This window comes from Sminthopsis crassicaudata, chromosome 3 (genome assembly GCF_048593235.1).
Source record: "Sminthopsis crassicaudata isolate SCR6 chromosome 3, ASM4859323v1, whole genome shotgun sequence".
Lineage (NCBI taxonomy): Eukaryota > Metazoa > Chordata > Mammalia > Dasyuromorphia > Dasyuridae > Sminthopsis > Sminthopsis crassicaudata.
In genome coordinates, this window is record NC_133619.1 from 447,182,804 (window position 1) to 447,197,009 (window position 14,206).

At 31.1% G+C, this 14,206-nt stretch overlaps 1 protein-coding gene across 1 annotated transcript in view; it reads left to right on the plus strand.

The window, feature by feature from the left end:
* The window catches only part of LOC141562224 (sodium channel protein type 9 subunit alpha-like), a 100,504-nt gene that overhangs the window by 67,862 nt on the left and 18,436 nt on the right, over nt 1-14,206 (plus strand). Inside the window, exons 17-21 of the mRNA XM_074302214.1 lie at nt 3,591-3,708; nt 4,673-4,827; nt 7,033-7,206; nt 11,744-11,848; nt 13,620-13,928. Coding sequence (XP_074158315.1) covers nt 3,591-3,708; nt 4,673-4,827; nt 7,033-7,206; nt 11,744-11,848; nt 13,620-13,928 — 861 coding nt within the window. The remainder of the gene's footprint in view (nt 1-3,590; nt 3,709-4,672; nt 4,828-7,032; nt 7,207-11,743; nt 11,849-13,619; nt 13,929-14,206) is intronic.

The window sequence follows — 14,206 nt, forward strand, 5'->3', positions numbered from 1 at the left end:
TTGAAAAGCTGCTACAATCTCAGCTCCCATGTATATTTGCTAGTTTCAACCATAATTTTTCTGAGGCCTTGTCTAAAACTTATGCACTGATATCAGAATTTTACTTCCTCCCAACATGCATATTTATGTGAGGTTCAAACCTTTGGTCATTTAATCCTGGCAAAGCTACCTTATTTACATATTTACTCATTTTCTTAAATATTTATTTATAATCTTTGTTTCTATATCATCTTTATTTCTAAATGTATTTCCCCTTACCCTTCAAGAAACCCCTTTTCTTATTGTTTTTAATCGCCATGTTTCCTCTTTTATTAAATTGCATAAAAAATACTTAATTATATTTCCATTTGGTGGGATCAGACATTTATGTAACCTGTAAAGACAAGTTAATATCCAGGTTACAAAAATACTTGTCACCTTTTATTGTAAGCACTCAAAAGTTTTAAAGCCCAAACCCATTTTTTAAATTATCATATTCAGAGGGCCTCTAAATGTTCATTCAGCTTTTAAAATTCAATTTCATTTTATTTTCAGTTCCAACTTCCACTATCTTTTCCTCACCCATTGAAAAGGGAAGGAAAATAAAGGCCGTTAAATATGTAATGTGTTGCTACATTTTCTCACACAAAATAAATTTCCATATTAACCATGTCCAACAAAAACATTTTCTTCCAATTCAATAATATGAAAAGCACCTAACCTGCATTTCTTAGAGTTATTTCATCAAATAAACTTTATTATTCAGGTCATCCACATTTTAAAGTTATTGCAGGTACAATATAGAATACTGATTCAAATTTAATTTCTGCCAAGACACTTCTCAATTTTTGCAGCAATTCAAATAAAATAGGGAGAATTTCCTCAAGTAATGTTCTAATGTTTATTTTTTTAATTGAAATGTTGATTGCAATTAACTGTTTCCTTATTTAGACAATTCCAATAATCTACTTAAGTATTTATAAACATTACCAAATACTTTTAATAATTATGAGTTTATAGTATAAACGGAGGTTTATAAATGCTATTCATTTCTATTCTTTATTTTTTATAACTGCTCTTGGGATCCTTGTTTTTTGTTCCTCCAAATAAATATTTCTTTTAATATTTTTCTGCCTCTATAATGTGTCTCTTAAGTCATTTCATTGTTACAGCACAATATCTATTGAGTAATTTGACTAATATCACGTTGCTTTTACTAGCATGACCAAGACATGACTCAGTATTTATGTAATAATTTATTTCATTCTCCATTTCTTGAAGGAGTTTTACAATAAATCCAAATACATATTGTATGTTCCTTGATAAGTCATCTCCTATACATCTTATGCATTTTATTGTTATTTTGAATGGTAATTACCTTATTATTTTGTCCTGTATTTTGTTATTGATATATGGACATTCTGTTTATTTCTCTAGGATTTTAAGTCTATCATATTATTAGGATATATGGATAATTTTATCTTCCTACCATGTGTGTAGATTTATCTTTTATTGCTATTGTTAGGATTTCTAAAATTGTGTAAAGAAAGTAAGGAAAAGGGACATCTTTGCTTTTTACTCCTATACTTATCTAGAAAGTTTCTAATGTCTCCCCATTACATATATTGCTAGCTTGTGATATGACATATATATATACATATATATGTATATATATGTGTATATATATATATGTATATATATGTCAGATTATATACCTATTACCACAAATATGTAAACATAGATACTTGTATATATCAACTTTTAAAATCATTAGGATCATAAAAATTAGATCACGAGCTAACAGGAATATCAGATACTCTCTAGTCTAATGTTCTTCACTTTATAAATGAAGAAATTGAGACTCAAGGAATTTAAGTGATGTGCCAATGCAACATATATAGAAATATTTTATGTGAGATTTGAAAATATGTTTTCTGCCCCCTAAACCAAGATTGTTTGCTTTTTATGACAATGCCTATCAATTATCACATTTAAACTTTGTAATTGAGATATTTCATGAAGTGCTTGAAACAATTTAGACTATAAATGCTTGCCCCATTCCCTTTACTTTTTACATACGTGTTATATAGTGCCAAAGATATTTTTATTCCTGCATCTATTCAAATGAAATTGCTTGGGAATTTCTTGTTTTTATCATTAGTATGATAAATTCTATTGCTTTTATTTTGATGCTATACAACTTTGCACCTCTACAATTAATCCAATTTGGTTTTAGTGATTATTTTTTGTATGTGGCATAATAGTTTTCTAGAATACACAATCTTTTTCTAATTTGTATCACAGATAAGTATATGTTTCATTATCCTCTACTTCTCTGACTACCTTATAAATCTCTTGTGGGCATATTCTCTAGATTTATTTATTCTTATATTTTTCCCACACATGTACATATATTTATATGAAATGTAATGAACATTCATAAATGTTTAATATAACTGAATTGCTATTTATATTTTTTTCTATTTGCAGTAGAAGGTCCCCTCACAGGTGGGTAGCCCCTGAGTAATCAATTTTAAGGCATGTTTTTCAGTCAGCATCTACTCAGAATCTTAATTCATGAGCCCACATCAAGGTTTCTGTTATTAGATAAACCAGAAAACATACTAGTTTAAAGTAAAGACATATATTTATATAGAAAAGGAAAAAAGTAATGACACAGTAATCCCCACCTTATGAAAGAGTACTCTCTCCCAGGAGTTTCCATATTACCCATCCCAAAGGGCACATGCATGGCAAAAAAATGGGAGAAGACTACCCCTTGTGATATGTCCCAACTGCAACTTTTTTCTGCTTCAATCACTACCACTGAATAGACTTCCTCGGGGTGAAATAAATTGTCTCTAGGACTCCTGTGATTGTGTCTGGGGCTGCTACCCCCATAATTTAGTCTTCCATTTAATTTAGAGTACAAAAAATTGTTTCAGTTCTTTTGTGCTCAGACTGTGCAAATATGTTGCTAGAATCAAGACTGAAAAGAGATCAAGTATAACTACTGCCTTTTTTGTAAATTATCCTGCCAGGGATGAAATTATTTTTCCCTTTTTATTATATTAATTTTGATGAATAAAAGTTCCTGATTTTTAATTCAATTAGTGTATTTTTAAAATGCTCTTCAATAAAACTATAATAAGAACATTAGTTCCCATTTATATAGTGATGGTAAAGGTTTTCAAAATGTTTTACATGCCTTATCTCATTTGATCCTAACATTAATCTTGTGAGGTCATTAAAATTTTATTATTATTATTTTATAGACAAAGAACTGAGAAAGAAAAAGTACTGTCGAGTCTTAGGACCTCTGAGATAATAAATATCTGACACAGGATATGAACTTAAGTCTTTCAGACTCCAAGTCTATGTTCATATTCTGTCACAACTTACAGCAAACTAGAATGCTTGGAAACAAGAATCTAATACAGACATAACAGTAGATTACTTAACCCTAATGTGTACCTCTATATTTTTATATCACAACATTTTTATTGATTTTCCCAGGTGTCTTGCTTTTGAATATCATTTAATTTAATATTTAGTCATTGAATTTAGTATAATTTGAGGTTAAAACTTTCTTTTGGGGTTGGGATATATAGAAGCTCAGCCAAGCTATCTCCCCTGAAGACAGCATGGCTCCAATTCTTGGCCTTCAGGAAGAACAAAGCATGGCTGAACATGTAAAATCAAAGGAACCAGAACCCTGTTTTTCAAATAGTAAGTGAAAATTTGATAACTGTATTTTGTGATCTTTTGCTATTATTTTGAGTTTTTTTTCAATGATTAACATTATTTGAAATATGATTTTATTTAAAACATGCATTACTGTTCCAGCATCATAGCTATATACATTATACACTGGGGCAAATTAATAATAATTGACGGTTATAATTATTATGACTAGAACATGCATACTGCTCTATGCTTTATAAAACAATTTACATCTGTTAGTCCATTTGATCCTTATAACAAACCTTTAAAGTAAATGCTATTATTATCCCCATTTCACTGTTGAAAAAACTGAGGTATGGATAGTTTTAGTTCTTTGCCAAAGTCACAGAGATATGTGTTTTAGGCAAATTTAAACTACTTTCATAATTCTCCTATTCTAACTTCTAATTATCTACTGTTCTACCTAGTAGATGATTCCTTCTTTTTGGATACTAATGCTTCTAACCCAGTGTTTGGATGGCAAATGCTGCACATACTATTTCTGCATAATTACTTTGCATTGTTTTCCTTGGGTATCCTTACTTGGATCCCTCTTTTGATTTTTAGCATAAGAGTAACATACCCGAATATAGTTTAAAGATGACTGTGAAAAATAAAGGAGCTAACTGAAACAAGCAAGAACTTTTCAATTTTTGTCATGTGGTGCTAACTATTGAGCCAGCCAGTCATATATTAGAGTCATAATTATGAATTTTTATAAAAGGGACAAATTCACTTGAGAGGTTAATGTGGAGTAGTGAAGCTGTAAGAAAGAATACTGTCTCCCAAAGAGCCTGACCTCTTCTACCACAATGCTTAGGAAGAAAGATACAGAGATAATCTCCACTGTGGCAGAACCCAGGGGATGGTTATAGCATAATGTATGGGACAGATTTATTTGTTTGGTGGTGGTAATGAAGGTTTTTTTGTTGTTGTTTTTTGTTTTTCCTGACACTGTAATTTTTGCTAGGTTGCAGGCAAATGTTCCCTTTCTGTGGAGCCAGCAAAAAGTCTAAGGTAGGAAAGATATGGTGGAACCTGAGGAAAACTTGCTACTGGATAGTAAAACATCATTGGTTTGAAATGTTCATGCTTCTTATCATCTTGCTCAACTGTGCTTCTCTGGTAAGTGAAATAGAAAGTGAGCATGATACTGATGGAGTCATTTGCTTTTAAAATCTACCTTAATGAAAAAATGATAATGGCACATCATCTTCTCAAAAAGTTAATTGTGATTCTAACTAGAGTATCATCATGGCAAGGTTTTACTTTTGTTTTTTTCCTTAACAAGCAAACTCATCTTTTTCTTGTGATAAAGAGATATGGACTAAATAATTGGATGAATTCAGGTCTGCAACATGAGATCCCAAGTATCTGTGTTTAGCCCTGTGCTGTTTAACATTTTTATTCATTATTGGATAAGATGCCATGCATATAAAAGGGAGAGATAACACAATGGATGTTGCATTTAGTAGCTAAATAAGATACTGACAAGACAAAGCACTGAGAAAACAAAGGGGTATATTTAATAAAATACAATCTGATAAGATTAAATGTAAAGTGTATACTTTAATCCAAAAAATCAATTCCCAAATAAAAAATAAAGAAGCATGTTTAGGTAACAGTTTGTGTGGGGTGGGGATGAGGGAAGGCCTAGGAGTTTTATTATACTGAAAGGTCAATATGAGAAGCCAAAAAGTTATATTTGCACTACAATAAGAAATCATGGCTTCCAGGAACAGGGAAGTCATAATTCCTTGTATTCCTTTCATTATTAGACTTTATTTGGAATATTATGTTCAGGTAGGTATAATCATATTCAATAAGTACATTGTTAGCTTAAATAGCATTTAGAAAAGGGTAGCCAAGATGATTGAAAGGCATTTATTCCATATCATGTGAGGGAGAGAAGAATTAATGCTATTTAATCTTGAGGATTTGCTGGTGAAAGAGGAGGAGATGGTAAAGTGCATTGAGTGCCCAGCTTGAAGTCAGAAGACTCATCTTCTTGAGTTCAAATCTGACCTCAGATTCTAAGCAAGTCACTTTACCCTCAGTTCTTCATTTAAAAAATGAGTTGGAGAAGAAAATGGCACCCACTCCAATATCTTGCCAAGAAAATCCCAGATGTGTTTACAACTGAAACAACTCAGAAATAGCAATATCTGGAGGAGAGAAAACTCAAAGGTGACATGAAAGCTGCCTTCAATAGTTAAGGACTGTCTTAAGGAAGAGGAATTATATTTATTCTATGTTGCTCCACAGGCAAAACTAGGAACTTACCCAGTTTTTATGAGATCATAGATTTATAGCCAAAGGAACTATAGAGTCCATGTACTCAACCTCTCTTATTTTATAGATACAGAAGCTAAGGGTCAGAGATGTAAGGGATTTGCCTCAGTTCATACAAGAAATAGATGATTTTGAGTTCAGGTTGAGTTCAAGTCTTCAATCTCTAAAGACGTGTTCTTTCCACTGCTTTATTTATTTCATAATTATATCCTTTAAGTACCCTATAATTCACCCAAATTGACTGACCAAACATTTGAGTTTCCATGTCTTTTATAACCTATCCCTAAGGCATCCTAGATTGTACTCCCTTGCTTTAAGCTACCACAATGACTCATTGTGGATATTATTGTCTATTCAGTACCTCTTCTCTTCCCCCTACTTGACAGGATCTTTCCCTCCTCAAATAAGTTTTTATTTATTTATTTGTGAACAACAGGTCATAAGTTCATATGTTAAGAACTAGATGAGATGTTAAAGACATCTAATCCAGTATCTTCATTTTACAAATGAATTTGAGGACCAAAGAGGATAAAATATTTGCCCTCATTTACATAGAAAGTAAATAATTGGGCTAAGATCTGATCTCAAATTTTGAAATATGTTTTAATCTCTTAGTAAAACATAGAAAACTCCTGAATAGCAGAAAATTTGTTTTTCTTTTTCTATTCCCAGAGCTTAGCACTATGCTATCTGTCTATTTGTCTGTCTATCTATCTATCTATCTACGTGGATTTGTCCATGTTCATTTGTAAATACTTGTTGAAAGGAATAGAACTAGACAAATTTGTAGTCACTCATCAACACTTTTTTTTGTCCATGTCTCTGGTTATTCAGGGCAAATAGGTACAAGATTTCTGGCTGAAGTATTATCTCGAATTCTGGAGCTGGAGACAACAAAATGGTTGATTGATCCCATGATCTTTTAAGCTTATTACCACCATTACCATCAAAAATTCATATTTGTTTTCTACTGTACTATCAACCATGAATTTCAAATACATTGAAATTTTTATTGTATTTTATTTTGTTATTTCACAGACTTTTGAAGATATAAATCTTCAAAAGAGAAAGACCATCATGATTACACTTGAATATGCTGACAAGATTTTCACTTACCTATTCATTGCGGAGATGCTTCTCAAATGGATGGCATGTGGTTGTAAAACATATTTCAGTAATCCCTGGTGTTGGCTAGAATTCTTGGTTGTTAATGTATGTATCTTTTTTGTTGTTATTATTTAATATTTTATTTTTTCCCAATTACATATAGAACATTTTTAACATTTTCAAATAATAAGTGAAAACTTGACAACTTGTTTTGTGATCTTTTGCTATTATTTTGAGTTTTTTCAATGATTAACATTATTTGAAATATGTTTTAAATTTAAAACATTCATTATCATTCTAGTACCATAGCTATAAACATTATACACTGGAGCCAATTAATAAAAGTTAATAATAGTAATTATGACTAAAATATGCATAGTGCTCTATAGTTTATAAAACAATGTTTATTAGCTCATATGATCCTTATAACAAATCTTTAAAATAGATGCTATTATGATTCCCATTTCACTGTTGAAAAAACTGAGGGATGGATAGTTTTAGGTGTTTGCTAAGGTCACACAGATATGCGTTTAAGGCATATGTTATATGTTTTGTGTAAGCTCTGGGATTTTAATCACAAAAACCTTTGGGTTTATTAATTCAACCTTATTCTTAACTCTGCTGAGTAAATTACCCTTGGTCATAACCCCAGCTCTTTTGCTCTATGAAATATAATATTCCAAGCCTTGTGATCTGCCAGTGGGGCATCTTGCCAGGTATCATATAACTTTTTTTTTTTTAACATTCCATGATATTTTTGTAGTTGTTGTTGCTTCTAATATTTTCTCCTTAATAAAAGAGCTTTGAAACTTGTCTATGATATTCCTATTAGTTTTCTTACTGGGCTCCCTTCAGATGGTAATTGGTAGATTTTTTTTTCTATTTCTACTTTGCTTAGTTGTTCTAGAACTTCAAGGCAAATTTCCTTAATGATTTTTATTCTATTGTATCAAGTATTTTTTAATCATAATATTCAGGTAACCTGACCATTCTTATATTATTTCTCCTCAATCTGTTTTCCAGATCAGTTGTTTTTTTCTGATGACGTTTTACTCGCTCTTCTATTTTTTTCATTCTTTTGATTTTGTTTTATGATTTCCTGATTTCTTAAGAGTATAATTACCTTCCCCTTGCCCGGTTATAGTTTTCATGTAATTATTTTCTTTCTTAAGTTTTTGATTCTCTACTTCTAATTGGTTAACTTTCTTTTAAAAACTATTGATTTTCTTGGATTTCTCTTTTTTTGTTGTTTCTAATTTTTCTTAATCTCTCCGATTTGATTTTTAAACTGCTTTTCAAATTCTCCCAAGAACTCTTTTATGCTTGGGACCACTTGGCATTTCTCACTGAAAAAGGACTATGTTATTTTTAACTCCATTATCTTCTTCTGAATATGAACCCAGATTTTCTATCTCCACAGTAATTCTCTATGGTTAGGTTCTTTCTCTTTTGCTTATTCATTTTTATTTGTTTTGTTTTTAACTTCTATTACAGTAATCAAGTTGTAGCCCTGAGATATGGGAGAGGATGTCCCAAGCCTCAGGTTCTTCTTACTGTTATTTTCTGAGTCTGTCTCAGGGTCCAATCTTGGGTTCTTCTTTCAACTCCTAAAACCATAGTTATGGACCCAACAAAATGTCCCATAAATAATCTTGTTCCCTGTGTTGCCTATGATAGCTGACTCTCTGCTTCAGAACTGAAACCAGAGATTCTATTTTCCTGAAAATGCCCACAACCAACAAGGTCCCAAACTCTCACTATTGCATGCATCAGGTATGTTCTAGCTCTTTTTCCTCAGCAGTCATAACCTGGACCTGTCTGATCAATACAACTGTGCCTGATGTACTTCCACAGAGGAAGGTCCTGCAATATTTTCCTACTTAGCTGTCAAATCCCCACCCTGTCTAGGAGATAAAGTTTCTAAGGTGAAGGCTGTCTCTCAATCCTTCTAGATTCATTTATTTATGTAGTTTTTATGTTTGTTTGTTTGTTTGTTTGTTTTTGGACTAGACAAAAGGGGAGATTGTTTGCAACCTAGCCTTAATCACTGAAATGGGTGCAGCCTTCAGTTGAAGATCTTAGTTTAAAAAGGCCAAGATCTCCCATTTCATCCAAGGCCATTTCTAGTTGTCTTGATCTATATCTTTCTACTGGACCCAGATTCTCTGAAGGGGGGAAGTAAAATAGGTAACCTTGCACAGCCCTCCTCTACTTAAATCCAATTAATTTTCATGCCACAACTTCACTGCTTAGAGAAGATAGGATAAACAACAATCTCTCCATCTAGATACCCCTAAGACTGGTTATTTGTTGACTCGACAGAATTGGCCTGGAAGTTGCCATTATTTTAGGAGGAGAGACACTTTTCTTTATGTTTATTTCTGCTGCTCTGAGATAATGTTCTGATTTTTTTGGTAGAGGAAATTTCGAGATACAAAAGTTATCTGACCTATATAACCATCTTCCCAGAATCATTTCCCCCATTCTTTAATTTTTGAAGACAAATTCTTCCTCTAAGAAACTGATATTCTTTCCAAGGTTTCTTAATTACCAATCTTTTCTCCGCTCCTATTTTCCACGGTCTTTCAAAAAATACTAAACACTTCTCCTTTTTGAAACTTTCTTCCATTGATTTCCCTGACACTACACTATTACTATTTCCTTTTTAATTTTTTGGTTGTTCCTTTCCTTTTGTTGAGGTGTGAGAATGAGGGTTGAGAGATCCCTTGACAGCCATGGGGTTCTCTTGCTAGTATCAAGGCTTTGCAAAAGAATTTGCAATCCCAAATGGTGAGGTTTGTGGCAAAAATGGGTTTATTACAGTGAGAAAACAACTTTCTCAACAGGCAAAATCCTATTAGGATCTTTTGCAAAGGTTTGGGCACACAGTCTTTGATTAAATTGGGTTTTTTTGTCCTAATGAATTTGATGGGCAATAAAAGAGGACGATTATGTTCCAGGCCAAGATCTCCAATTGAATTGTTTGTTGGTGGAAATCACTATGGGATTTTTCCCTATGAACAGGAGGGTGAGGTCCCTTTCAGATTCTGGGAGGGTTTGAGATCCAGGATCATCACCCTTCCCTCAAAGATCAAAGGGGACACAGTTTACATCACTTTCTCTTATTGACCATATTTCCCTCCTCACGAGATAACATGTAATTTACTCTTTGTTTTTTGGCTCTTTGCTCTTCCCAATCACATCCTTGAAAACATAATTCATCTTCATGGTTGTACAATGTTCATTTCATTTAAGTTTACCTAGCACTCTAATCTGATCTTTGTTTTGAACTGAAGTAGCACACAGAGCCTGTTTTGTCATTTGTAGATCCCATTGCTACCTTACATCCACTGTGCACAAAATAGAATTCAACCTCTTTCTTCCAAGCATTGCTACTTCTATATTTCTCCTGCTCACCCAAGTTCAAAAACTTGGAGTTACGCTCACATTGTTTTGTTTTCTATTATTTCATGGCCAGTATTAGCCGACTTTTCTCTAATCTTCTTTCTTAAAATTTTTTGGTGCTTATCCCATTTTCATCTTACTCTAGAAGCTCTTTCCCTAAAATCTGTACTATTGCAACAGCCTTTTAACTGGTTTTCTGTTTCTACTATCTCTTCACTCCTGTCCATCCTTGACACAATAATCTTAAATACATTGTCTTTCATGGGTTAATCTTCTCAAAACTCTTCAATGGACTCTCTATTATCTAAAGGAAAGGTCTTTTATCCTATTATTCAGAGCTCTTCCCTTATCTGTTTGGTATTGACTTCTCCAGTCTTTTCTACCACTAACTTTCTTCTCTCATTAAATTAATCAAATTATTCATTGTTGTCCCAATACAACACACACATTCCTGACCCCAGCTTTATGGATACCATTATCCTTACTTCAAATATTTCTGCCCCTCTATGAGGATCCTTTTCAAATAAAATTCTTTTATAACACTCAATTTTTCTTCCCTTTTCTGAATATTCATGAAGCTTATCTTCTATATAATTTATCTGCCACTTCGTATATGCTGTTTTATATGCCATTGGGCATATGTCCAATGACCAGGCTTTAAGCTCTGTAAAAGACAGAGATGAGAATTTTTAGTGTCTTTCCAGCTTTAAACCTATGATCCTGAGAGTCCAGCCAAAAGACTCACTTATATAATATGCTTATAAAATGGTTATTTTTAGAAATGTCATATTTTGTTATATTATCAAATTATGTCATATTTTGCTTAGATTTTCATTGGTGTGTCTATGAATGTTATCATTCACATGGATGACTTCATGCAACAATACTAAAAGTTTCATTTTGACTATTATTACAATGTTGTGAGTTAACTTTAAAAATTAGAACTTGGTATCAGTTTCAAACTCTCCCAACTGGCATAACTTAAGCACTGATTAATTTTTAAAGTTGTAAAAATCAATTTAATCTACTTAATTTAACAAATAATATTTGCTATCACCATTATTTATTTTCACTTTTTATCAGCTTAATTCCTTATGATACAATATGAGAGAACTCTTCCTATTATTAATTTTTGGTGATTACAGTGTTTACTTGAATTGTATTCTTAACTTCTTAATAATAGCTTTTTTCTTTTTTTACAGATAAGTGTGATATTTTGTTTATTTTTTTCATATAGGTATGTTTTATTAATTTACTAACCAATTATCTAGGATATGCAGGATTTGTTTCTCTGAAATCCCTCCGGTCACTAAGAATTTTATCTGCATTTGAAAGAGTAAGGGTAAGAAAAATAACTTACAATAATCTATCTGTGGCCCAAAAAAAGTACACAAAACCAGTCTTTCTAGAAGTGATAGATTCAATCAATAAACCTTCATTAAATGCCTATTATGTGCTTAGTGTAATAAGCACTTGAGAAACAAAGAAAGACAAAAAATAGTGCCTGTCCTGGTAGAGCTCACATTCCAATATTGAAAACAACATTCAAACAAAAAAAATGTATGAACAAGCTATGTACAGCATAAATAGGAAATAAACAATAGAATTAAGAGGAACTAGAAAAAGCCTTTCTATAGAAGGTAGAGGCAAAATGTATCCTACTTTCTGTATATTTAGGACTAAAACATCCAGCCTCTTGTTTTATTGCTTAACCAAAAGGTTAACATAATAATTTTTGTTATTGAAATTTCATGTTTTACTTTTCATTAGACGTGGTCTAATGTAGTCAAAAGAAGGATCTGATCCCTTAAGGAGGTATTTGAAAAATAAGAAGAAATTCTGGTTTTGCAATTCAATCTATTAACAAGGATTTTTATTAACTGCTATATGCCAAGAATTATATCAAGTGATAGGGAAACAAAAACAGTTTGGTTTGGTTTGGTTTGTTTCAGTGAATAAGGCTCTCTTTCCCAGAAATATTTGGTTTGAAAATTAAAACTGATCAATTAAATATTTTCTTCTACATATAATCCCACATCTATTTTGGCCAAATTTTTCACTGAATTGACCAATATAAATTTTTTTTCTGCTCATTATATAGTCTAAGATGTTTAACTGAATTAACTGTATTTGTAGTAGTGAAATTTACTGTGATTACAACAAAGAAACTTAAAAATTTAAATTCAGATAACATGATAGTGAAGTAAATTTTTTCAAGTTCAAAATGAGATGAATGATTATGTTAACATCTAAAAACAAGATAAGAGTAAATAATAACTAAATAAGGTAGAATTATTAGCATAATGCAGGGCATTAATATAGAGGTGGGTTAAAAATAAATAACAGAATAAACTTCTAATGTAAAGATTTCACCTTTTGTGAATGATTTGGTCTTTTGCTTATATAAATTGTATATGAACATAAAAATATAAGTTAGGTTATTAAGACTTTGGAACCCCCTAGGTCTTTTTCAAAATTTATTGTTGTTAACCTACAAAATGGGGTTATTAGAAGTATGAGTTTATTATATATATATATATATATATATATATATATATATATATATATATATATATATATATATATATATATCTTACATTCTTAAAGGACTATGATTTAGCTAGTACAAGTGCTCAGTTCTTAGACCCCAACTTCAGTCCTACATATTCTCTGAATGTAAGACTTTGTTTATATGTTACACTGAACTGCAGGAAATAAATAATTCATGCTATGAGAAGATGAAAAATGTTACCAAATTACAAATCTTATGTAATTTTAGTTTACTTTATGGTTCAAAAGCTACAATTTCTAAGATTTTTTAGGTTTCCCAATAAATTAGATTTCATATATTTTTCTTCTATTTTTAAAATACAAAGATTTAATGGCTGCATCTTTCCAATATATTTTCTTCTTTTTTTTTTATTTAAATGTTTCATTAACATGATCTAAAAATTGGATTTATTTACTTAATATTAGGATTTTAAATGTCTAAAAGATTGCCCTTCCTAGTTCTTACAATACAATTGACATTAATAATTTTCAAATAATCAAATTCAAGAATTATTTAGTATTTTTTCATAAGTTGTATTTCTGTTCTTTTATTTCTTTTCTAGGTAGTTGTGACTACATTACTAAAAGAAATTCCATCCATCCTGAAAGTACTTCTTGTTTGCCTTACCTTTTGGCTAATTTTTAGCATTATTGGAGTAAATCTGTTTGCTGGAAAGTTCTCAGAATGTGTTAATACTACAGATTTTTCAAGGTTTCCTGAAACTATTGTCCAAAATAAGTCTGAATGTGAGATGCTTATGTACACTAGCAAAGATATGATACTTGGAAAAATTAATGAAGATGTACAGTGGAAAAATGCAAAAATGAACTTTGATAATGTTGGAAATGGTTATTTTTCTCTTTTTCAAGTGGTAAGTTACTCAGAGTTTTGAAATTTTATATATTCTATAATGATTGAATGAATAAAAGGCAAAGTATCCATTTTCTGTGTTTAGTTTTGTACTTTTAACTAAATATGAAATCAGAAATATTTGATAAATTATCTCATGAAATCTTTATGAGACACATGGAAAAATGTGATTTTTATGATTAAAAAAAAAAAGGTTCATATAGTTACATATGATTGTATGTCCATACCCAAAGTATATATCTTTTCATAGATCCAACTTGCAATAACCTTGGTGACTTC